General features: G+C 40.1%; 1 protein-coding gene across 1 annotated transcript in view; it reads right to left on the bottom strand.

The window, feature by feature from the left end:
- LOC116692225 (neural-cadherin-like) overlaps positions 1-27,869 on the bottom strand; it is a 347,629-nt gene that overhangs the window by 180,430 nt on the left and 139,330 nt on the right. The window contains 6 exon segments of the mRNA XM_032520340.1: positions 722-971; positions 3,507-3,674; positions 5,216-5,388; positions 6,008-6,178; positions 8,869-9,037; positions 22,434-22,606. Of these exon segments, the coding sequence (XP_032376231.1) occupies positions 722-971; positions 3,507-3,674; positions 5,216-5,388; positions 6,008-6,178; positions 8,869-9,037; positions 22,434-22,606 (1,104 nt within the window).

The following is a 27,869-nucleotide window of genomic DNA, read 5'->3' as shown; positions in this document are numbered from 1 at the left end:
TCTTTGCGTCTGTCTTTGAAATATATCCTGAACCTTTAATCCAAACTACCTCACACTTGGTTTCCTGGGTACCCAATGAAATTAAAAACTATATATAATCAAACAAAACGGCTGAACAATAAGCAGCTGGTGCAGCACGCAGCAGACTGTTGACACACTCTGGACAACAGCAGGGGTGGAGGTGGAGGTTTACCGGCTTGGACTGCGGTTCACTTTTTGCTGCTTGTTATGTAACATGATTGCTGGATGTAACAATCTGAATTTTCCTTCATGTTCCTGGAGCATGAGTGGACAGCTGACAGGACCATTGCAACTGTTGTGTTAACCCTCATGTTGTCCTCGGGTCAAATTGACCCGTTTTCATTGTGTGAACCCTGTGATTTTTGAATTTGTGTTAATAACATGTTCTGGGGTTGTACTTTTGTAATATCTGAGCTGCTAGAGCCTAACTGGATCCGTTCGCTAGACCTTAACCGGGTCCTGAAGCCATTCAGTTTTTTAAAAAGACATAGTGCCCGATTCTGCTTGACTCTTTTTATTATTTATGTTCTAATACGTCCATTAGACCCATCTTGTGAATTCATCAAATACAATATTTCCTATTCTTCTATTAGCTTATAGCTCAGGCAACAAACAAGGAATCATAATCTGCCCAATTCCATCAAGTCTGTCACCAGAGCGGAGGCATAATAAAAACAGAAAATCTATTAAGAAGACTCACCTGTGACATTGATGTAGACTGTGGTGAACGCCGCCAATGGTACAGCAGCAACATTCTGAGCTCGAACCCGCAGCATGAAGTTTCTGGTGGTCTCGTAGTCCAGGGGCTCTGCCACAAGGATGGAGGCGGAACCGTCCTCTCGGTTGGGGGTCAAGTAGAAGCGAACTGGCATATTGGTCTCTGGGACCATGCCGTCCTCCAAGTTGTAAGTTACTCTGGGATCCCCAAGAGGGGAGGTGGCTTTGATGGTCTGTTTAAAACAAAGAATATGATATATCATTATAATGACATATCTCATTTTAGCCTGTGGGACTTTAGTAATAGTCTCCAGCCAGTACTGGTCTCAGAAAGTGTAAAACCATGTCAGTTGTTGTACACAACATGATGTAACATAACACTACTAATAACAGCTACTCTCACTTCCTGGGAGTTTGCCATCTCATCCAATAAGTGAAGACAAATTAATTTTGAACCAATATAAACCCTGTCAGCAGCAGGTAGATTTTTTATGTGTCCATGCTAACATATGGGTATACACCATCAATTCAACATGGGCAATTACTTTATGCAGTTGTCAATTTCTTACATTAATTTCTGTGTACTCCCCTTCTCTATAAGTGAGAGTTGACCAACAGAATACAATCTTGCAACCAGACGGAAATTTGCATTTGACAGAAATTCTGCATGTTTTCCCTTTATCAACTGGAAATGGATCCTAAGGATAGGAACAAAAACAAGAACAGCTGCTGCTGAGCTTCAGTGGAAGTGTGCATTTGAAATAGTTGGAAATTATATGCCCATAGGAAAAAACAAGTGTTTTATAGCGGGGATGAAAGGGAAACACACTCTTCTCTTCAATCCTTGTTCTCCATGAACTAATTAGGGAGAGGATCATTCAGAGCCCCAATTTAAATAAAAAATGCCATTTTGGACGTAATTCGGCTTGCCTATGGGTGACTTAGCTGTGTATATTCAACCTGCAAAGCATAGCAGCTACAACAACGGGACACCCTGTCTGGCATGCAGAATTGGCAAACATGCCTCTGACTACTTTATGTGCGGATTTGGGCCATAAAAACCTAAAATTTCCATGGCAGAGCTATTACAACCCCCTGAGAGTCATTGCATCTTTGCATAACAGCCAAATCAAGACTGAACTACCATCTCGATTAATACACTGTTCTGTAGGGAACGCGCTCTCGCTCTTTCTCCCCACACTATCAGCGCAACTCCCAAACACATTAACATGTTCATCTACACATTCTCATGTAAAGTACTCTCCTCTGTCTTTTCATTTCCATATCTTGGTTTAAAAGATTCATCAGCAACTTTAATGGAAATTGCTTTCAAGAGATTCTTAGAAAACGCTGTTGATTAGTTGAAAATGTGATAGTGGCATGAAAAGGCAATGCGTCTGCTCTGAATAATCAAACATTCTTGACACTCTTGACGTACACTGATTAGGATGCCTTATCAATCCATAGCTCTCCTGACATCACACACATTTGTTACACTCTTCTGCTGCTTGGTCGATTTGGTCAATAAAATCAAAAGTACACAATCATTCAAGAGACTGCTGCGATATCCGTTAAGTGTTTTTAGAGAAGTTGGCGTGGTTAGCTGATTGACAGACCGACATGTCACATGAGGAGGGGGCGTATGTGTGCTAATTTAGCCCAGGTGTGGAGATTCAGGTGGAGATTGTTTCTGGATGAATACAATCATGGGAGCTGATGGCTTCAAACCACACGCCTTCTTCACAGAGAACAATACTGAGGAAAATATGCTGAAGGCCTATTTTTGTTTTCCCACAACACAACATTTGTGAATACACCTTTTAAAACCTGAACTACAACACACCAAGGAGCGGACTCGCGGAGCAGTCAATGAGGGACGCTGAAAAGCCGACCTAGAACGGTGGTCGTCATGACGATAGAGACCAGAGTTAGCAGGCCTTCAGAACGCAAAACGAAAAAACAGCTGGGGGAATCAGTTTAACACAGCACAACCCCTCTAAAGGTAGGGAAGCCCACACTCAACCAGACAAGTTCAGTCTCATTCTTATGTTAAATGCAATACGTCATTGGCTAGGCTAGCCTTTAGTAGCTGTGTTCCTTTGTGTAGCCCATCCAGGTTAGCTTAGCATTGTCACAAGACTGTTGCTAGACAACACAACCAAAGATTTTGTATAGTAAGTATATGAATATGTGTGAATGCTTACACTTGTATTTGTGTGTGAGTGCATGATACCACTTTCCTGTGAGAGTACCGTCTACTTGTTTGAATTTTAGTATAAGTGGTACTTGTGAGTGGATGCATTTCTGCATGCAACTGATTACATGCTCCATCTGGTTTCTTGTGCCTATTTATATGTCAGCGTGGATGCCTGCTGTTTTCCTTTGACTATTTTATTTTTATGCTGCACATTTCTTACTTTTATTGATTATGGAGGATTGCTGCACTGTAGTTGCGCTATAATTGTATTTCTGTTTTGTGAGTATTACTTTGTCTCTTTGTGTATCTAATTTATTTCATCTATTTTAAAACATCATATTTTTATTGTGTTTTAGCTCTAGAGCGTGTTGTTTACTTTCCCCATTCAGACAAGCCTGCTTGTCTACCCTTTTTGGTAAGAAGCAACATAAAGAAATGTATATTTTTACGTGTTAAAATGTAGACATGCGTAACATTTGTTAGAAATGAACAGGAATGTGTTTTTGCCTCTGCTTCCTATGTGTGCCAACTACCCCCCCCCCCCCCCCCCCCCCCCCTTGCCCCAATGTACCACGATGGGTGTGTCTCGGACGGTGTTTTCTGGTATGACCACACTGTAGCTGTCCTTTTCCCACTGTGGGGGCTGGTTCTTCACGTTGGTGATGGTGACGGCCAGCTCCACTGAACTGCTCAGGTTCCCCCCGTCTGTCGCCACAATTTCCCTGGTGATGTATGTCCTCTGTGGCAAAAAAAAAAGTCCACACATATGAATAGAAGAAGAGAGATGATCCCTTCCTTGATGGTGTGTTCTTGTGTTGCAGATTAGTGTGACACAGTGATAATTATAGCTTCCTTAAAGAACAATAAACATTGTAAATCACACAGATTTCAGCCACCAATCCATTTTCCACACTTCTGTGTGGGGACAAACTGACTGCATGCTGCATTCGGGTAAAAACCAACACACTTTAAAATAATTGTATTGATTTGAAGGCACGGCCCACTGTGGAGCAGCAGAGTTCTGTAACCCTTACAAGAGTAATTAGCTTTAGTCACTGCAATCAGGGAAATGATCCGTTTAAGTAACCAAAGTAGGGAGTCTGTACTCCCAGTTTGGGTTAATTGGCGTATGTTGAAGAACAAAAACAAACTATAATGTCACAAGATAACTTTTAAAAAAATATTTTTTGAGGAGCTTAATGAAGGTTATTTACACATTCTGCCCCTTTAATGGTGTTTTAGATTCATGAGCAAAAGAATTGCATTTCATTGAGCCAGTTTTTCCACATGACCTGAGATACTTTTTCAAGATTTTTTGTAGTTGTGCAGTTTTGAAATTCAATCTTTGGTCTTTGCAATTACACAACTGAGATTAACAACTTGGGAAAGGCTGAAATAAACATGTAGGCACTGCTTGCTTTTGTATTTGACTTTATGCAGTTGTACTCATTAGTGGAAAACTTTTGTATCTTCAAACATGGATATGTTCTCGTGAACCATTCTCTCAGGCAGAAATCCTGGCATGGTGCCATGTGTTGGTGTAAGTTGAAAAGTGTCGAGGATACAGACATTCATTCCTCTTGGCACTGGAAGATGGGGAGTTGTGGCTTTTTGGAGCTTAATCATTGTGGCACTTATCTAAGACACAGACTTGTTTTGTGCACAATGCGTGGCAATTTCCTCTACTGCTTGTTCACGTTCCCACCAAGATTGTTTTTTTTCCGCTGGTAGTGTAGTAAGGGGTTAGAGGCGGTGACATGAGGAAAATATCAGCAATGTATTTCTCCTGATGCCAAAGAAAAGGCAGTGGGGACATTACCACATATTCAGGCTTCCAGACTGCTACCGGCCACTGGCCTTCGGTCCCCTCACAGACAGCAGATTGCTTTTCTGGCCATGTACTAAGAAGTTTTATGTTGTTTTGGTTGCATTGTAAAGTTCATTAAATCACATGAGTTCTTGATTGAAATTAGGAAACTACATAATTTCATTGAAGTGCTTTTGTGCCATTTGGAGGGGCCCCTTAAGTGTTATTAGCTCAAAGCTTATCCAATGATGCATTTTCGTACAGTTGCTATCCATATATGATATGCTGGAAACACACCAGACATTATATATACACATATATAAGCATCCAATTATACTTTTTTGAAGTTGCTGTATATAAATATATTATATATACACACACTGCATGATATTAGCTTTGTAAAATAGTAAGCTGAAGATTTCCCAAAAGCGGTTTGGTATTATCGGTTTGTATCCGGTCCTGTATGTGTGTACCTGAGAAATGGGCTGGTTGACATACACCCAGCCTGTCAGAGGGTTGACCCTGAGGTACTCTGGCTGTTCACTGGACATAGAGTATGTGATGGCTGCATTGGTGCCAAAGTCATCGTCATGAGCTGCCACCCGCAAGAAACTAGTCCCGATCATCGTATCCTCACGAAGGAAGTCTATTGGAGCAGAAGAAGAAGAGGTTCATGCTTTATGTCTTAGTGGTTCTGTCAGGACTTAAAGAGTAAACTTTGTTTGCTTTTTCAACATGGACACTAATTGTCTATGTGTTTTCTGTCTAAGAGACTGGTTGGATCAAGTCAATAGAAAAAACAACAACCTTAAAAGCCATCTTGGTTTGCTTTTCCACTGTTTCAACAACCACCACTCTGGTTTGGTTGAATAAAAACCTTATTTTACTCATTTATATGTGACTATATGCTGGCTCTATACACGCTAAAAGTATTCTTTATTTAAATGGAGTCAGGTGAGTTTTGCGTCCCATTTAAAAAAGATGCTGCAAAGAATTTAAAAGACAAGCTAACTAAGCGAGACGTTCATAATCTGAGAACAAAAATGTGGCATAACAAATCACAGCAAAATACAGTAAACACAAGAAAAGACAGAAACAAATCTAAAATGGAACTCACAACAAACGTATCTCATTATATCTCGTGCAATATCACAATCATGTCATACCCTGTTTTTGGTCTACTTGCATGAGCTTTCTTACTGCATGTTTCAGTGGGTTAAGTTCTCAACATACCTGAGATTTAATTTCTACTAATATCTACTTACACTCATATCGGATGTTCTCAAACTTGGGACTGTTGTCGTTCTGGTCCAGAATGAGGATGTTAAGCTGACAAATGCCAATCAGTGGGTCAGCTGCCTGGTCAGTGGCAGTCACTGTCACCGCATACTCCCGTTGGCGTTCACGATCAAATTTCCTGGCTGTCACAATTACTCCTGGAGACACCGAGGTAGAGAGGTTGATCAGACTGCTAAATCATGCCAAACACTGCTTGGTCTCACGTCCCCAGAGCATTGGTATTGTAACTCCAAGATGATTTCCTCTGTTTGCCTTGAAGCTAAACTTTAAAGACAGTAGAGCTGATGAGTAGCAGAATAGGAACGGCAAAAGTAGTTTTCATCAAATCCAACAATAATTATTTTTTATTATTTATTTCCCCGATTATTTTTAGACAATTACAACATTCCCTGCTCCAAAGTGTTGCTTCTGATGTGAAAGTTAAGAAGTTTGGCACATTCTAGTTTATTTCTTGGCATTGCATCTAAACCTTTGACATAACCAACAGTCTTTACTTCTTGTAAACTTGCAAACACAACTTGGGAAAGTAGCCTGCTTCTTGCCCATGTTCTCTGCTGCAGTTTTTGGCCTTGGGATTGTTTTTTATTTTTTAACCAAACCAACATTATTGTAACATTTCCTTTTAGTATTAAAGGAACAGTTTGGATCTTTTGAAGTGGTGTTGTCCATAATCCTACAGTAGATGGTGGTTGGCAGTTTTAACTACCTAAAAAAAGGCCCATTTAAAGAAATCAATGCGGACGCTATATTTAGAATATTTGCACTCTTTTTACCATGCCAGACAATGCTTTACAAAGCAGAACTGAAACTGTTATATCCATCTCTGTCTCATCAATGCCACCAGACTCCTTTGACAAAAACAGCTATTCTGGATCAATTAGTGTTATTGTGCGACTTTGGTGTTTTAAACGGTAGACAAGCAAATCCAGTGTTCTGCGAGGTTAAAATACAGTTTTTGTCAAAAGGAGTCGGTCAACTTTGAAGAGAGCAGAGATAACGAGAGAGATCGGAAGTGGCAGTTTTGTAGTCTGGTTATCACCAGACCAAGCCACGTGCAATAGATTTGAGATTGAGCGTTGGTCTGGGGGGTCTGCTCTCAGTCAAATGACTCTGTACTATTGGATAGTCCTTCAACCAATCAGACCAACGATCAGTTAGACGTAGAAGCGACAGCCGCATCAACGGTTTGCTATGCTTCGGTAGCCGCTATGTTAAATGTAAACAAGAAGCTGATTGGTCGCTTCTCTATCACCATCGTGTTAAACCCGCCAATAGCGTGCCGGGTAGATAAGCCAGTTTATGAGTGTTTCCTGCAAAATTGTCAAGTCAAGGTAAAGCTGTGGCTTAGAGCTAACCAAACGTGGAACCACTGCTGACTGTATGCTGTACTGACTGAGCCCAGAAGAATAAGTGTGTTCCGGTGGAGTATACTAATGAATTGGGTTTCCATTTTAACTTCTACTAATGAATTGTCCTGTTCTTGTTTTGTTTTTTTCTTTTCCTTTCTTTTTTTTTCTTCTTGTTTTATACTAAATGTTACTTTCCTATGTCTTTTTTACTGTAACTCCAACCTGCAGATGGAAATTAGCCCCCGGGCTACAATCTGGCTCATTTGCGTGTACTGCTGTACTTGTTCATCAATGTGCATTGTCCTGAATTAATTCAATTAAATTAAAATTAAGCAGGAGAATGAAACGTGCAGGTTTCCAGACCGAGCTGCCGGGCCAAATCAAATCGCCGGCAGAGTGTGGGGGGGGAGGGGTTGGCCCAGTGTACCATTTTGGCCTTTTTTAGGCAGATAAAATTTAGCTGCTGCCCTCATCCACAGCAGTACATAGCTTAGCTTAGCTTAGCTTCCATGTCAGTATGGCGGCATGCTGACAGCCATCTACTGTAGCTAACACGCTGAATATGGATAAATACATTCCTTAATAGATCCAAACTATTCCTTTAAATGCATAGTAAGTTCATTTCTCATAAACGAACTGCAAAAACAGTATACTATCGTGATGGGTATAAAGTTACAGTTAGTACAGTAGTATAGATGAGGGACACGGCATATGTTTTAGACACACTGATTTATCACAGTCTGTGGGTACACCACTAAAAACCTATTTTCCATGACCATTGTAGAAATAAATTAAATGTTTCGTCCGGAACGGGAGGACACTGAATTTCATCTTAACTATTTCTACTTGTGTAAAACTTGTACAAAATCTCTTGCCAAACACATTATTTGTTTTTCCACTGAGTATGTACCAGCAGGTTATTGACTTTTTTGAACCAAAGCAAAAAAAGATTGGCATTATTCCAAATGCTAGGAATGTTTATAACGGAAAAGAAATGCCCTGTACTTCGAGAGGTCCACATCAACTTTTTCTCATTCTGTCAATGTTGTTTGATTACCGCATACTGAAGACAAGAAAAAGTAAAACTTCTCAGAAAACATGACTTAGGCTGAAATATGCTATGAAGACATTAAAGTGGATACAAATTAAGTAGAGTTTCTGGTTTGTGAAGGCTAGTTGAAAGTGATGAAACCATTCACATCGAATTTACTATGCATCTGCTGCATTGAGTGCATTGAGTTTTTATCCTTTATTTTAGCTGCAAAATGACAATTACTCTACATTTAATTCTATATTCATATTAAAACATCCTTACAACATCTTAGCATCAAATTAAAGACATCCTGCATGCCTTGTTAACCTGTATCAATCATAATAGATAGGAAAGAAATTAAGATAATCCCCAATGAGATAGTGTACTCTTCTGTATGTGTCTGTTTGTGCGATTGAAAGTGAGTTATGAGTGTGTGTCGAAGTACCGGTGTCTGGGTGTATACTGAAGGCGGGCACAGTGGAGTCTTTATGCATGAAGCCGTATGTGACTCTGCCGTTGGAGCCCTCGTCTGCATCCACAGCATGAACCTGCAGAACAAACGTCCCCGCTGGCTGGTTCTCCAGGACCGACGTGCTCTCTCGGTACTGCTGGCACTGAGGAGAATGAAACAGGAATGAATGAATCGGGGGTGGCAGTAGCTCGGTCCGTAGGGAGTTGGGCTGGGAACCGGAGGGTTGTCGGTTTAAGTCCCCGTACGGACCAAAGTACGGAGTGTGGATCGATAGCTGGAGAGATGCCACTTCCACTCCTCGGCACTGCTGGGTGCCCTAGAGCAAGGCACCGTACCCCCCCCCAACCATTCATGATGCTGGTCCCACTCACTCTGACAGCTCTCCATTAGTGCATGAATAGGTCCTGAGCATGTGTGTATTTCAGGCCTGTGTGTAGTGATTACTAACAGAGTGTGAAATGTAACTTTCCCCACAGGGGTTAAATAAAAGTAAAAAATATTATTATTATTATTATTATTAGAAGAGCACAGCCATGAAAGTATGGAGAGACTTAGACCTATCTTTAGAAACGGTAATATAGAGTATGTGGGAGGTGGAATATATTTATTTTGAGAGGAGAGATTAAAGATTATTTACCGGGACAAAAACTGCAACATGGACACAAAATAATGAGTGAATATAGAAAGAATATAAGTAACCCTGGGTCCTGCACAATTTCCATCCATCTATTTTCTACATTTGTTTGTCCTGTGTACTGTAAGCTGGATAGTGGTAGTGGGTTCAGGGGTCATGAATCTCAGCACCCATTGGAAACTGCCTGGTGATGTGTTCACTGGGCTTTGGTAAACAGGAAACGTTTGTAATAGGTGGAACGAAGGACAGAGTATAATATCTATTGGGGAAAGTAAAATATGGTGTTGGTATATTTTTTAAACAAATGATGTTGTTGTAATATGAGGACAAGACCTAATTCCAGTAGATCACTTATGATTTATTTTTATTATAGGGGTGAGAAATATTGTGTCATAAATGTGTACACTGCTCCAAAAAGAGTTAGAAAATCTCAATTATTTAAAATTTAGAGAGCTCTGTGTGGTGATTTTAATATAATTACTAACAAATATGACATAGTTAGTCCCAATGTTTTTACATTACAGTCTGAAGGTAAGCTTCTTTTTTAACCAGGAAGTCCCTTGAGAGTGAAATCTCTTTTCCAAGTGAGACTTGGCCAAGACAGCACACCCATTACAATTTAAAACAGAAATACAGCATAGTCAAAACACACAAGCATCACACACATTTCTTTTAAAAGAAATACGTGACAAACCCCAATTCATAGACGTGTGTTGAGATATGTATTTCCTGTTAATTACAGTAAACTACTGGCGGCTACAGTTGCCAGCTTGAAACTGTTATTCTACAGCAGGGGTGGGCAATTCATTTTTACCGGGGGCCCCATGAGCACTGCTGGAGGGCCACATCGACAATATTTCAATTAAATTTTGCTATATAATGTATATAATAATAATAATAATAATATAATAATAATAATACTAATAATTTAATTTAACCTAACTTAACTTTATACAAAAGCAGATTGCTTTTGATGGTTTTAATTAAATTCTTAATCCTTAAATATTTGTATTAGGCTATGTGAAATTAAAATGAAATTATAATAAGACAACTAAAACAATCATTGAATTGCTGATTGAAACTGCATCTCTGGGGGTGTGAAGTTTGGTTAAAAAGTCCTAGTTGGGTTTGCAGTTTTACCATCAACCATCAGCCTCCCTCGCGCGTCAGACAGATTCCCGTATTTATCCTCATGCTTCGTCGTGTAGCGGCGATTCAAATTATAATCTTTAAACACAACAACCTGTGAACCACAAATTAATCACACGGCTTTACCTTTAATTTCTGTAAAGAAATACTTGGCAGTCCATGTCTTGTTGAAAACACGGCATTCGTCATCAACTTTTCTTTTTTTAGCGTGAGCGGACATCTCGGGGGTAACCGGGCATCACTCGTCGCTGTGCACCTTCACTCACAGGATACGCACGGACATATGTCTATAAATAACGCTTTTCAAAACAAAAGCAGCACCGTTGTATTGCACACGCAACAGATATTTTTTTAGTTTATTTTGTAATTTAGGATTGGCCTCACGCGGGCCGGTCAGGGACGCACAAAGGGCCGGATGTGGCCCGCGGGCCGTAAGAGCCCAGGTCTGTTCTACAGTGTACCTACTGTGCTCTACAACAACAGTTTAGTACTGTAGAAATATTACAGTACTGTGCTGTATGGAAAATAAACATTACAGTATTATACTGCCAGCTCTTTGGTTGCAATACTGTTATTTTACAGTTCCTAAAGTATTCCCAATTAACAACTTACTTTAAGAGCCGAAGAGTCTTGTTATTGTGTCCTCATTCTCACATAAAAACACTGATGTTTGGGCCTATTTTTCATTTCATTTCATTCTTGATTTTGCTCAGATGAACTATGAAACGGACTGAAGATCAAGTCTGATTTAAAGTTAACTGAAAAAGAAAAGAAAATTCTATACTATACCGTAAGATTCTAGTAAGTTTGCTGTATAAAAAAAAAAAGTAAGATTTTACAGGAGCTTGCTGTTAATATTTTGTTCCTCAAAGACATCAGAATTTACAGTTTTCAACTGTATTAATGGAAAACGGTACACAACTGTGTAGAATATCCGGTACTTTTACAGCAATCTGTTCCAGTTTATCCTGTCGGGGTCCAATTCACCCGCTGTGACCACAAGACAAAGACCCGCATAGACCGGATGTATGTTTCTAATCACTTTAAGGTAATTAATTATGGAACAGCATTAAATGATTTCTCTGATCATATTATACTTAAAACCATCTTGTCTTCTGAGTCCTCGGAAACCAGCGGCTTCTGGAACTCACAGTGCCTGAAGGACTCGGATTTATTAATAGACGAGAAATTCATCAAATGTCAAAAATTAAAACGTCTAAATAAATAAATATAATATAGAATTATGGGGATTATTAAAACAAAGATTAAAAGATTTCTTCAGATCCGAATGTAGAGGAATAAATATGATTAAGAATAAAAAATAATGTTTCGATGGACCGATATGTTAAAAAAACTTAAAACAGACGAAGAAAAGATCAAACTGGTGATGAAATCATGCTGGAAATGAAAGCACAAATAGATAAATGAAATCATGAAATGTTATATAACACTTATAAACAAACAAATAAAGATATTAGAGGTAATTTAATACACACCCTTAAAGCTAGACAACAGTACATTCAAAGTAAATGTATTCAATCTGTAAAGAAACAGGACGGTGTTGTTGTTTTTGATGAAAAACAGAAAAGACAAGTGATCAGAGAAATATGTGCAGATGCGTATAAACAAATATACTGAAAATACCGGCTGTGAAAACATTTTATTAGATAAACTCCCATCATGCAGCTCTCTGAACTTTTCAGAGCTTATGGGAAATATAATATCAGTTAAATATTGATGATGCAACAAACGTCAAAGATGTATAATAAAGGTCTGAACAGAGGCTGTGTGGGGGGGGGGGGGGATCCTTTTATCAGGGTTTAATGTGTCTACTGTATAAGAAAGGTGATGACATTGATAAGTGCAGCCATTTGACTATAATAAATACTGATTATAAAATATTGGCCAAAGTGATTATAAATAGATCAAATGATATATTAGATGAAAATATAGAGAGATCAAACGTGTGCCATAAAAGGCCGTTTAATGTGGGATAACCTTTGCACATTGAGAGAAATGATAAATAAGCATGATAAAAAAGACTTTTATATAATTGGGCTAGACCAAAAAAAGCCTTTGATTCTATTTCTAGAGACTATTTATGGGTTGTAATGAAGTCTTATGGCTTTCCAGAAACCTTTATTCATTTGATCAGATGTCTATATGTTAAATGTGTTCATATAAATGTAAATGGTGTTTTAACAGAGTCCTTTAATGTGGAGAGAGGGGTGAATCAGGGCTGCCCTCTGAGCGCTGCTTTATACATTCTGGCCATCAGCCCCCTTATTAAATCCATAAACTCTGATGTCTCATATCTGGCACACACGTTGGGCTGGCGCCCGAAGTTACTGCCATGGCATACGCAGATGATGTCACAGTTGTTTTTAAAAATCAGATGGCAATGGATATTTTAACTAATCACTTGAACTTATATGAATTAGCTTTCGATGCTAAACTAAATCATGATAAAACGCAGGGTGTTTGGAAAGCAACAACTGTGATCAACATTTTATTTTTATTTTTTTATTTAACCTTTATTTAACCAGGAAAATCCCATTGAGATTACTAATCTCTTTTTCAAGGGAGTCCTGGCCAAGACAGCGGCACAGATCACAACAATTCCAGTTCCAACATTAAAGTAAAGGATGAAATTAAAATCTCGGGTTTAACCTTTTAATAAAAACTGTAGTGAAAGAAACTGGGAGACTAAACCCTGCGAAGTCAAAGAGGAAGTAGAAAAATGGGAAAATAAAAACACCAATTATAAAATCAAGAGTCAATATTATTAAAACTTTTATAATATCCAAACTCCTGTTTTTGACAAATCTCTTTCCTCCATTGCACAAAATGATAATTAAATAATCAGTGTGTAAATTTTGTTTGGGGTACAATTAGAGAAGTAACATAAAGATAAGATATGTATAAAAGCAAATAATATGGGGGGTTGGGGGCAGTAGAAATGGGAATAAGATTGAATATTGCTTTTGCTAAAATTATATCAGCAGCCATCTCGAGGAATGCTCTCTGGGTCGGAAGTGGCGGGAAAGGAGAGGCAGAGCCAGACAAGGTCCAGAGTATAATCTTATTTACGGTGATTTTTTAGATGAATATGAAAACCTTCAAATAGACTGGAACAGCCTTGCATGTAAAAATATTTTTTTTTAAATATAATGATTATAAATATGGTGGCTATATGACAAAGGAACCCAGTTACTGACATTTAAAAAAAATAAGAACCTTCCGGAGAGCATTCGCGATGTGAGATGGTCCGTAGACAGACTTCCGGTCAGAGCTCTTGGAGTTGCTATAGTAACAACTAAAACATGTCCAATGATGAGACACAACAGCAACTCTTAATGGACTATTATGGAACTAAAGAAGTCTGGGACAAATTAAAAGTTGATGGTGTAATGTTTGACATTTCAGATAAATCTGTAATATATTGTATTATTGATAATAGTGTACTAGAGAAAAATAAGAGCTGATGCAAATAATCATATGTGTGGTTTGCTTCAAACGATGGAAGACCGGGTGCTGTATGGCTTTACAACAGACTGATATAGACAGCAAAGAAGAAGAGCTCACTGAACGAAGAAGAAGAAGATCTCTAGACAAAAAACAGCTCCTTCCTTGGGCCATTCTCAACTTGTGATGTATTGCACATTAAGAGACTCTTTGCACTTTAGCATATGCACTTTATGATATGCACTTTAATACATGCACTTTACTAGCCCTTTTGGCACTGACACATTTTATAGTAAGCTCAAATGTTAATTATGTCTGCTTTGTGTTTTGTCTTTTTAGTTTCTGTTTTGCCTTCTAATAATGTACGCCTACTGTTTATGACTTGTGAAAACTTTAAGAAAGCTCTTTTTAAAAAAGGAAACATGAAATCTGCTGATCTTTTGGCTCCCGCTTTGTTTAGCGACGTCCTAAACATGTTCTTTCCTACTGGAAATAACACTTTATAACAATAACACTTCACAGTTAGCAATCTGCAGTGTATCAAAAAATAGCTGCAGTTGTATTCATAAAAGCTCATTTTGAGTGAAATGTTAAAAAATATATATACAATAATATATATGGTATGAAATACTGTAGGTACATTTCTCTCAGCCAAGTAGTAGCTTTTTTTTTTTTTTTTAACCCTGGGGGCCCTGAGGCCATTTTTACAGTTTAATTTCTGTCTGGATTTATTTTATAAAAAAGCTTGTAAAACATCAACCCTGTTGTCTACAGTCAAGATATGAACATCATTTTTTTTTTAGGACAAACTGGGTTATTGGAATATTTGGGTTGCAGTGAGGTCACTTGCATGTTAAAAATGGTTGTAAGGCCAAAAAAATAAATAAATAAATAAATGAATGAATGAATGTAATGAATGAATGAATGAATGAATCTTCCAGATATGTATTGATATCACAGACATAAGTGAAACCTAAGCCATTTTCCATTCTAAAACACTTCTCATATGTCTTGGGAGTCACACTGTGAAGAAATAATCATTATAACTTATACAGTTGACCAAATACATGCATTTTTTCCAAAAAAGTCAAGACGTTTTGCTCTCATGACATTTACTTATGCCAATAATAACATAATAATGTCATATTTATTGATATTACACCCACAGCAATGTTATACAAGCAAATATGTGTCTAAATAGTGCACCATTTGGCCTTCCATAGAGTATATAGGCATTTTTGTCCCCTCTGGCCTTCCATACAAGAGGGGTGCCTTTATCTCCCATATATGGGCATGTACTTACCGAAACAATAGACGGGAGAGACAGGGCAGAGATGGAGGAGCGAGCCAGCGGCAGAAATGAGCCAAAACGCGATGAATTATGGACATAAAGTGGATCAATCTTGGATATAACAGTATGGATTTAAAGTCCAAAGAGGCTGAAGTTCCAGGCTGGATAGAAAATCCCCTGTAGAGGCTAGAAAGACCCGGAAAAGACCGCCGTAAAGCCGAAAACGTCAGGATTTAAACGAAACCGAAAGTGAGTAAATCGATTGTATGGTTCAAAAGTTATTAAACTATGAATCAAAGGTACATTTTTACTCGTGGGCGAGTGTCTCGGGCTCAGAGGGTTAAATGAGACAATTTGACAAATGGAAACATGTTATTTAAGACCAACTATTGTTTCTGCCATGTTGATTTTACAGAATAATTTCCATGCAGAATACACTTCTCAGACAGCTAGAACAAAAATTGTATAGAAGGTGGTGACAACCCAATATGGGTACAAGGCTGTGGTGAACAGATGTTTCACAGACATAGTTGTACATCGTATGAGTACGTACACTCACCGGCCACTTTATTAGGTACACCTGTCCAACTGCTCGTTAACACTTAATTTCTAAGCAGCCAATCACATGGCGGCAACTCAGTGCATTTAGGCATGTAGACATGGTCAAGAGAATCTCCTGCAGTTCAAACTGAGCATCAGTATGGGGAAGAAAGGTGATTTGAGTGACTTTGAACGTGGCATGATTGTTGGTGCCAGAAGGGCTGGTCTGAGTATTTCAGAAACTGCTAATCTACTGGGATTTTCACGCACAACCATCTCTAGGGTTTACAGAGAATGGTCCGAAAAAGAAAAAACATCCAGTGAGCGGCAGTTCTGTGGGCGGAAATGCCTTGTTGATGCCAGAGGTCAGAGGAGAATGGCCAGACTGGTTCGAGCTGATAGAAGGGCAACAGTGACTCAAATAACCACCCGTTACAACCAAGGTGGGCAGAAGAGCATCTCTGAACGCACAGTACGTCCAACTTTGAGGCAGATGGGCTACAGCAGCAGAAGACCACATCGGGTGCCACTCCTTTCAGCTAAGAACAGGAAACTGAGACTACAATTTGCACAAGCTCATCGAAATTGGACAATAGAAGATTGGAAAAACGTTGCCTGGTCTGATGAGTCTCGATTTCTGCTGCGACAGTCGGATGGTAGGGTCAGAATTTGGCGTCTACAACATGAAAGCATGGATCCATCCTGCCTTGTATCAACGGTTCAGGCTGGTGGTGGTGGTGTCATGGTGTGGGGAATATTTTCTTGGCACTCTTTGGGCCCCTTGGTACCAATTGAGCATCGTTGCAACGCCACAGCCTACCTGAGTATTGTTGCTGACCATGTCCATCCCTTTATGACCATAATGTACCCAACTTCTGATGGCTACTTTCAGCAGGATAATGCGCCATGTCATAAAGCTGGAATCATCACAGACTGGTTTCTTGAACATGACAATGAGTTCGCTGTACTCAAATGGCCTCCACAGTCACCAGATCTCAATCCAATAGAGCATCTTTGGGATGTGGTGGAACGGGAGATTCGCATCATGGATGTGCAGCCGACAAATCTGCGGCAACTGTGTGATGCCATCATGTCAATATGGACCAAACTCCCTGAGGAATGCTTCCAGCACCTTGTTGAATCTATGCCACGAAGAATTGAGGCAGTTCTGAAGGCAAAAGGGGGTCCAACCCGTTACTAGCATGGGGTACCTAATAAAGTGGCCGGTGAGTGTATGTGTAAAACTGGATGTAGCACATGAACATTTACAAGGGTTGCGCCTGCACTGCATGCGCTACACGCCTGTGTCTCAGTTGGAGTTGTATTCTGTTTAACTGAATTAACAGGATTCACCAGGAATTCTTCCCAATCAAAATATATTCCTTTTATGTGGGAATAATCCCCGTGGGAGTGCATAAGAGTGTTTGTGTGCCCCTGTGTACTTGATTGCCTGAGCTTATCATACGTACCCGGTCTCACGGCAGTTCGTCAAATGGTCACGTTAATTTGATCTATTGATTCGTCAACATGGACACGATTTTCTTGTTTATTTCTTGGTGGCAACCACGAAATGGGAACGTGATCATTTCATGAACTTCCATGAACCTGGGCTGCAGCAGCCTGCTCTGGAGGGGGGACGCAGGGGACAACTGGCATGACACTGGGCTGTCCTGGGGGACGCAACAATGGGGAAATGAAACGGTAGACCTGACAACAGCAGCCCCCGGGACACGATCTGCGGTCTCTGGGGGACGCAACAACGGGCAAATGAAACGCCACATGCAGTAGTTGGTGACAACAACGGCTGCCGGGACACAATGTGCGGTCTCTGGGGGACGCAACAGGGAAATGAAATCCCACACACCAGCGACAACAACGGGACGGACCGTCACATGCGGGACATAGGAAAAGAACAACGGGGAAAGGAACCTTGACACGCGGGAGACGGCGACAACAATGGGACGGTTGTGGTTAGGAGAAGAAGAACGCGGAAAGGAACTGCCACACGTAGGACATAATCCCTGGTTCTCGGGGTGAAAGTCCTGTGTTTTTTGACCCATCCACCTCCCCAACCAACCTCCTTACACGGATTTTTGGCTTTTCAATACTACTCGCTACCGTAATCGCGCTGTTATCACAAACTGTTATATTAAAAAATACATTAGTTTAAAATCCGTGCTCACTACCATGAAAAGAAGAGAAACAAGAAGTCCAAAATGCAACTGGTTTTCCTTCCCCCACCACTGAATAAAGTAATGACCTCATGTCAGCACTGTAAAGATGGTCATACACGCCTCTTTAACCACTCACATGTACCAAAACAAGTGAGAGGATATGCTAGAAATCAGACTCTGTATCACTGGCATTGTTTTATTTTTATCTTAGAATATACATTTTTAAGCGCAATGTTGTTCTGCCATAAAAAAAAAGAATCGCATAATCTATTGAACATGAAAAAATATCAAGAAGGAAACATTTTTATGAATTATTTACCATTCTGTGTTTTAAGTGGCTTTCCCAAAAGAAGAGTGTTCAAATTCAACCCTTAAACACTAACTCTAGTCTCCATTTAACACCACATGAATTCTCTGACTCATTATAGATTCATTTTGCGCTTTCGTTTCTTGGTGAAATGCAAGGTAGCTGCTCCGTGAAAGATTTCGTCAATCACTGAACTTGTCAGACACACAGAGAGCTTTATTATCCTCATTTAAACGCTGCCTGGGTTTCGCTCACTCTCTCTCTACGCTCTCTGCCTCCCTTCCTGGTCCCTCATCTTTCTCTCTCAAGTTCTTTTTTCCCTTGCCTCACTGGAGTGTCGATGCTCACGTGCCACTGACACAGTGGAAGGGAAGGAATCCCTCAGTACTGCTGGTTGATGTCTTGCTTTAACATCTCATTAATGACGGTAGAGCGTTTTTCTTCAATCTAATCACGTGCTCTCACCTCATGCCTCATCCCATTCTTCCTATCTCCTCTCCTCTACCCCCCCTCCCCTTCAACCGTTCCATCTGTAGTCATCACAAGCTTTAATATGTTTCGCCTTTAGGACTTTGGTGAAGACATTCAGGTTTCCATGCAGGCATTCACTCATGCAATTAATCAGAAGGCTCAGAGGTAGTAACCTCAGCAGCATCATGGGAGTACCCTTCATTAAAGAGTGGTTGGAAAAGGGCAGGCGGTTGACAAGAAATACTTGACAGGTGATTGGATGAACCATCTGTCTTTCATGTCCACCATTGCTGTTTTAAACCAACAGTTGCGGATGTCACACACACCTAAACCACGCTTGTAGCCACCAGTAGCCCCTTGCTGGACGCTGACTGGTGCGGTAAGCTGGTATGTCATAAAAAAGCACATTACTTAAAGGCTGACAAGATGCATTTTCGTGTGCTCTCGTGATTCCTGCATGATCTTGTGATAATGCGATAATCCAGCTAGCGTGCAAGGTAACAGAGGGAGTGCTGTTTCAAAAAAATATATATATATTTTTGCCATAGTGCTTAACAAGCATTATTTAATTTTGCCCAATTGTGGCCTGTTCAATCCATAGTTCAATATCAAAAGTTCCAAAACATTTATGTTGTTATTTGTATCGATCCCCTAGACATAATATCTACAGACATGGCATCTGATTGGAGGCTAGTCTCACGTTGTCCCACAACATTAACATAGTTTAGATGTGTATATATTGTTACTGTTAATAATGTATTCTATTAATTGTCCATTTTATTATAATATTCAGATTTTTTAAACTATTTGAACATGCACCTGTATTTTATTTTCCGTTAAAGGGGGGAAGGGGGTCACATTTGAGCATTTAAAGACAGAGTACGGTCTAGACCTGCTCTTTTAAGAAAAGCTCATTGAGATAACTGTTGTTGTGATTTAGCGCTATATAAATAAAATTGAATTGAATTAAAGATTTACTTGAAAGTAACGCATTAGTTACTTTCTGAAGTAACTACTTATTTTTATAACTTGTAACTGAGTATATAATTTAGCTACTTTTTGAAAAAGTAACTAGTAACTGTAACTAATTGCTTTTTAAAAGGAACTTGCCCAACACTGTTCATCAGACTGTGACCCTCAGCATGCGCTGCGTAGCAGTTGGGAGAACGGTCTAACACCATGGTACTCCACTGGAGTTTGAGTATCTTGTACCAGTCTCATGAGTGAGGGTAAGAAGGAATGTGAAGTTGACAGGTGGTTTAGTCGGCAGCTGAATTTGAAGGAAAACCTCTGGATATACTAGAGGATCCAAGTCCTTACCCTCACCTGTGATCTTGGGGTTTGGGTAAAGCTCAAAAGAATGAGATTGCAGACACAAGCAGAGGAAATGATTTGGCTTCACAGGGTGGCAGTATTCACCCTTAGGGAAGGCGAGGTGCATAGGAGTTTGCAGTAGAAGCTCTCGTGGATAAACCAATCAAACGTTTTCTGTTCCAATGCTGTTTTCAATACCTCAGCTCTGGGTACTGAGCCGATAACGAGAACCAATTTGATACCAGAGCTCCCTTTTTCTCGCTCATTTGAATTCTGTATCCTCAAAGCGTGGAACCCATTATGATAATTTCTGTCTAAGGTAACATAAGGAAAAGAACTGCTGTGGCACTCAAAACTTGATATAAAGATGTTAGCCGTGTGTGACTGAATAAATGCACTGTAACTGATAGCATAGCAGAGCAACACTGAATTTTATAATGACACTGAAGGCTTTAATATTTCCCGCGGATCAGTAGCATCCAACCTATCCGCCTAATGAAAATTAGTATCAACTAGGATCAATACCAAGTGGGCAGGTAAGATCAGGCCCAGAAGGAGCTGAAGGAGGTGGGTGGGTACCAAGGACATACATTGGGATGAGATCAAATATACAGTGCAACATGTGGTGAAGTCAGTGCAAACAGCACATTGTGTTTGTTGGATGGTTGATTTTGTTCATGGTGGTCTTTGCATTTTGTTTTAAAAGTATATCCACACATGTAGTGAGCGATGAACTGCTCTACATTTTCTGGCCCACAGGCAATTTCCAGCATGGATATTTCTTGTGAATACCCTTAGGAGAGCGGTTCACAGGGGTTAATGAATGTAGTATGTCTGCTTGTGTCTGTAATCTGATATTTATGCCACTGGGAAAAGCAGGATCTGGCTATATTCCAGAGCGCCCGCCTCCCTCTAACTCTACCTCTATGTGTCTCTTGCTCCTTGTGTCTTGGTCCACTGATCCAGCTCTGAGTTCCAGAGAGACTCAGAGAGACTACAGTACCTTATACGATTGGGCATCAAAACAAGATAAAAGAGCCTTTCCGCTTCAGTGTCCTGCTGCTGGCTGCCAGCAACTGAGGAAAACACCAATGAACATTGGATGTCTTTACCAACTGAGAAACCAATACTGAGCCTTTTTTCACTTCTTCTTCACTTGTTCCAGAACTGCCTTCTCCCCATAGTTTTTTTTTGTGTGTATATATGCAACCAAAGACACATAAATAAAAAGCTGTTTGTCCAGTGTCTTCTCTTCCACCTATTGATTTTCTTTGTTCTTATTTTTTTCTGGTTCATTTGTTGATTTCTTTTTCATCTTCTTTGACTCAGAAAAGACATGGTGAGTGGTGGTGGGGAGAGTGTGTGAGTGTGTGAGTGTTGTGTGTGTGTGTGTTGTGTGTGTGTGTGTGTGTGTGTGTGTGTGAGAGGGAAGGGGGGGCTTCGATTGTCCGTTGCAATAAGCATCCTGCCCGCAGAGAGAGAAAATGAGTCATATACTTGGAGTATGATGCCAGCAGGAGATCCCTGACATCTACAGCTGTGCATACAGAGCACATGAAACACACTGTGGACCAGGAATCTATCACTTCTTCTCCTCTCTTTTGGCTCTCATCTCGTCACCTGTCCCTCTGTTTCTTCCTGCTAAGATGTGAGGCAGGACGGAAACCACTTGGTGCTCACTTTCCCCCAGGAGACAGAAAGTTTACTCAACATGCTAGCGCTCCTAATCTTGGCTTGCGATACCTCGGGGGCTTGAAAAGTCACCTCATTTAAAATTGAGACATGGCTAAAAAAAAAAAGAAAAAAGATGGAGACGTAGCGCTTCCAGAGGGGGTCGGTCGGGAATTCTCCCACATCCCTTAAAACTCTAATTAAAAGACCCACATGATGAGGGAGAGAGAGACGAGAGAGCACAGGCGAGGGTCAAGTCGGCTAATCACTCCTCCAGAGAGGAAAGATAGAGGCTAATAAATAGAGAATGTAGGCAGACAAAGAGAAAGAGACAGGGAAGTGATGGAGGAGCGTTACATGGGAAAGTTAGACACAGAGAACTGGTAAAGAAAAAAGATCGAGTGAGAAGTCATTGAGATGGGCAAAAAAATGGGTAAAAAATGGCATAGCAACAAACAGAAGCAGATAAAGAGCAAGACCAACCAGGGTTTAATGATGCAAATGTGCCATCACCTCTCTTACCTTCTCAAAGACCGGCTTGTTGTTGTTCACGTCGTCCACTCCCACTATGACCTGGGCTGTGGATGACAAGGCCTGAGGTCCACTTGAGGCGTTGTCATCCGTTGCTGTTACGTTGAGGACATATTCGACACCCTGTAGGTAAGGAGGCGGACTGGAGCGCAAACGGATCAGACCTGCAACAAACGTAAGGGTAACAGTGGTTTTCATTCGCTCAGGGGCAGTAATTAAGTCTGTAGGAACCAGAGGGTATGTGGTTCAATGCATGTGTGTGTGTGTGTGTGTGTGTGTGTGTAAACTAAACTTTCTACATAAGTAAATACTTGCTGTCACATGAGAAATAATACAGAAGAATTGCTAATTACTGTGTTGTAGGGTCTGGCAACAATGAGACGCAAATCATATCACGATATTTTAGCAAATAATAGAACAGTTACAACAGTCTGGTAAGTTCACAAAATTACATCACTTTACTGTAAAGCAGCCTTTATAACCAGGAAAATATACCACGTATGCCACATTACAATATCTATATCTAAAATCTAAGACACTATCTAGTCTCATATCATGATAGTGATATAATATCAATATATTGCCCTGCTCTAGTTTGTAACGTTAATCAGTTTCTTTTTCTGCTATTCAAGGTGACAAATTAGCAAAATCATTTTAAAACACACATTAACACACTTTGACTAAAAGGTTCTGTAGGTAGGATTGTGAAGATCCAGGACAACTTCTCAGTCCCTCCCCCCCCCCTATCTACTAAAGCACAAACTGTCTCAGAAGCCCCTCCTCCCACAATGGAGAATGAATGTGCCATGAGCAGTGATTGACACGCAGTTAGACAACACCCCCTGGCCCTTATTGGAGGAACTCAACAGGGAGCGGGGGATTTTTGAACATTGCACTACAGGCTGTAGGTGGAGTCAGAGGAATTTGGCTGGAATTTTATTTAAATTACCTGCCAATGTAGTTCTACTCAAACATAGATTAAGGTTTAGAAAATATGACAGAAGGTTAGTGTTATAAGTCGTACCTACTGCATCTTTAACTGTGACTATCAAAAGTGGGCTGAGAACATGTTTACCAGATATGCTAATGAAGCCATTACAGATGGGCCGTTGACCCCATTCTAGGATGTCTGTAGTGTGCAAAGGACTGTTTTGTAAATGTACCACAAGCTGTATTTATACTATATACCAGGTTGATTAGTAAGGACTTAAGCCAGAATTACTGGAACATTCTGTCTGTTATGGTTTGGCGTTTTGTCTTGTCTTATTGTGGTAGTCTGTTTTCCTGTATTTATTTCTTAGCCTGGTTGCTGTCTTGTCTTTAGTTTTACTTCCTGTGTTTTCCTGCTCTTATGATTACCTGATGTTTTCCACCTGTTTTCCAGCCCTTGTGTCACCTGCCTCTTGTCACCTCGTTACCCTCTGGATTTAGTCTTGGGGCTTCCCTTGTCCTGTGTCAGATCACTCTAGTGTTGTGTCTCCCTGTGACAGTGCGTGTCTGGTTCCTTGCTTCCTGGATTTCTTTTGGTCTCTATTTATGGTTTGTTCTCCTTTTGTTTTCAGAGTCCCTGTTCTTGTTTTTTTGCACTCTGGATTTAGTTTTGCCTGCCCCTCTCAGGACTTCCTTTGTTTTTTTGTGCTTTGCTTTTTATTTAAATAAACCCTCAAGCTCAACTTTTGCCTGCCTCCTCTGTGCACTTGGGTCCACCAGTCCATGCATCATTCAACACTGTCACGTTTAAATGAGTGCTGTCAGTGAAACGTGTTATTAACGGGGTACATTTTTTAATCGTGAGATTAACATTCTTTTTGGCCTAGCAAACTTTGTATTTTTTTTTTTTACACATGCTATTGCAACAACTAGGAAAAACTCCCACACCACACTGGATCTAGCAAGACCAGAAACAAAACAACAGGTCCAATTAGTCAGGAACTGTAGCCCCCGGTTTCTTTTTCTCTGCCATTGTTCTGCCAACTGTGTTCTTGCAAAGGCAACAAATATACTTATACTACACTTTATACAGTGCATATCATGTTTTGTGAATTGGACCTTGAGATGAGGTAGAGGTTGCACGGGATGCACAATTTATGGTGCTATCAACAGCCGCAATCCATTCTTTGTCAATTTCCCCCAAATTTCAGCTGTTGGAGATCTATGAAGTCAAGTGATGAACTAATTCACATGATACCAGAGTAAAGTGAACACAAGGTTGAAAATAACCAACATGGTCCTTCACACTGCATGTGCTGTCGCAAAGGCACAACAGTTCCCTTTATAAATAAGAAGAAAAGCCAAGCAATGAGAGAGAGAGAGAGAGAGAGAGAGAGAGAGAGAGAGAGAGAGAGAGAGAGAGAGAGTGTTTTGGAGAACACAGCCTTTATTTCAGTTTTTACTTCTAAGTTTTGATTTATTATGGCAAAACAACATATGCATAGTTAACTTGATTGGTATTCTCTTTTAGTGCCATCATTCTGGCATTCCATTTCATCCAGTGTCTCTCTCTCTCTTACTGACTCTCTCGTTCAGTCCGGTGTAGGCGTCTCATCTGCATCCCACTCTCTGCTTTGAATGACTCCTCTACTCTGTATTCATCTCACTGGTGCTCTGTTTACTCTATACGTGTGTATGTGAGTGTGTGTGAGTATGTGTGTGGGCTAAAAGTGCAGACCTCCTTATCTTCAGAGGCAGGGGCAGGTGCTATGGCTGTCATGTGTTCACTTGGTTGCTGTTTCACAAGAGACACTAGAATTAGAATAATACGTACACATATCATAGATAAGTGTGTGTGCGAGAGCTATGCACCCTACTATCTCTCTTCCCCAGACCAAAGGAACTGATGACAGATTGCAGCCAGACAATGTTCTGATCTTTTTTTTTCTTCTTTTATGTGTGTGTGTTCATAGCTACTGCGCTAGCACGACACATGCGGGAAGATGATTTACATTCTATTGATTTGTAGATGAGTTTTTCAAAATGATTAATAAAGAAAACAGGATAAAGCAAAGAGAATTGTTGTTCTACTGAAGTTAATGCCATACAAGCTCATCATTTTTTCAGCTGCACTTGTTGTACAGTATGTCCCTTCTGTTAGCCTTTGAGTGTGCGAGAGTGTGGGTGCGTGCATGTGTGTTGTGTTGGTGCACAAGAGATGGAGGATTGCCATGGCGGGGGTGTCTGCCTCGAGGTGTTTGTCACAATGGCTGGTTCCCTGGCACTGCTGTCGATGGTAAAGGGTACGTGTAAGGGTGTGTGTCTGTGTGTGTGTGAGAGAAAGATATAAAAATAGACAAGGAGGGAAAGAGAGAGTGAGGGAGAAAGATAATTCCAATTTACACCTGTAGAGGTGTAAGGGAAGGAAGATGGGCTCAAGACAGACACAGGCATAGACATAGTCTCAGACACAGAAATGCATAAATATACTCGCACGCACACACCTACGCAGTTAAATGCACACAAACATGTATATTCAGCAAAGGCATCTGCAGAGGTTCATGCCTGAGTACAATAAAGTCCGAAGAAAACAGAAACAGAAAACAGAGGGGATGTTTTCAAAAGCTTGCACAGTATGCAGATTATTATTACACTTCCCGGCTTAATTTCATTCCTGTTATTTCATGGGGGCAACACATTGCCGTTTCTGTTAAGTGACTCCAGATTTTGTGGTATAACACAACACATTTTTCAAACTGTTTTCACTTTTATTATTCTTGCAAAGTTGACCCAATTTTCAACACTTTGTACACAAAACATTGTTGATATTCTTTACCGCTGTGCCACACAAATGCTTTAAATATTAAAGAGACAAGCCGTCATTCCTAAATGCCTCCTGCTGGAGTGCTTATATTTTAACTTTTCTGTGGAGTAGCCTTGCAATCTTGCAACAATGACATCTTTTAACCTCACATTTCCAAAAAGGTTTTGGACAGCATATTTCAACTTTCATATTATGCGTCACAGATTTGTGATCCCTGTAACCATGCAACTGTAGCAGATTGCATCAGGAAGCGATCCATAAATCCTTTGGAGGAATATTTCATATCAAATAATGTGGCCATTGTGGCTGTGACATTATGAAAACACACAGTCTCACAGTGCCTTGCGTTTGGGTGTTTGTTCTTCCCAGGCCCACGTTGAACAGACTGCTCTATTTGTTGGTCTTTTTCTCAAATCTGAGGTGGACTGGAGAACATACAGACTCTGATGTCCCCTTGTTCATCAATAAACAAAATATACACTTAAAATTAAAAGCTTAGAAAAGTCACAGACAAAACTAAGCAAGTCGATCCTAGGGACCTAACCAGTTATTTATTGCAGAAAACTCTATACTTTTAAACATGCATAGGTTGACAGTTGTGTATGTGAGTTGCATGTGTGTGAATGTGAGATCTTTGATAGATATATTGTTGAGCAATATCTCAGGTGCGTATAAATCTCATTGTATGTATAATGCTTAGGTAATAAAAGGACTCTCATCTTAAGGTACAAACTAAGCAAGACTAAGCTGGTACCAAAACAAGTTACTTTTTGTATGCTGTTCATTCAAATAAAAAGAGCTTATTGCACAGGATCAAAGAAGAATGTCGTGTAACCCGGCTAAGCTCACCCATAATACCCATTCACTCAACAGAGCGTCCTAGTTAAATGTTTGCCTTTGATTACATTACATGTCATTTAACTGACGCTTTTATCCAAATAAAAGCAACTTATAATTGTAATAGGATTTAAGTGTTTTGCTCAGGGACACATTGGTTGACTTTTGCAGTGGGAATCGAACCCTGATTTCAGTAGTATCTTGTGTTTAAAGACAAAATTCTTTATGTAATCCCCGGTCCTGTTATGATGTGTCAATTGTCCCTATGTTGTTGTTTTTTTTCTCAGCCCTGTGAAGGCATCACGGATCATATTCTCCAGGAACACCTTCTGCAACGCGGCGGGTCACCTCGTACATCAGACCGCAGATCGGAGGGTGGATGGCAGGTTTGATGAACCCCTGGATGTTATCATGGAACTTTACGGTTGCCGACAATGTAACTGCTGCATTGCTTTCTGATTTGAACACGCACACGTGTGCATTATTTTTTTCATCCAAAAGTGTGTGGCGTTAAAGGGAAAGTGTGTTACCTCGATATTATCTTGTTCATTTGGACAGCCCTAGTATTTATAAGTCCAACCGCCACTGCTAGCTGCTTTTCATTTGGCCACTAGGGATGTGTATTGGACGTTTTACCTGTGCCAAATACCATACCTAACCTTACAAAGTTTTGATATCAATACTAGAACATAATATGTAATTTTCAGGAATATAGACTTACTTTTTAACAAAATCCCTTTGTTTCTTTGTTTGACATTGTTTATCTTTATAACAGTAGAGACAGGATAGGAAATGTGGGGGGGGGAAAGAAGTGCAAATGAAAAGGTACCCAGACC

Source organism: Etheostoma spectabile, chromosome 1, assembly GCF_008692095.1.
Source record: "Etheostoma spectabile isolate EspeVRDwgs_2016 chromosome 1, UIUC_Espe_1.0, whole genome shotgun sequence".
NCBI lineage: Eukaryota > Metazoa > Chordata > Actinopteri > Perciformes > Percidae > Etheostoma > Etheostoma spectabile.
This window is presented reverse-complemented; position numbering and strand designations above follow the sequence as displayed.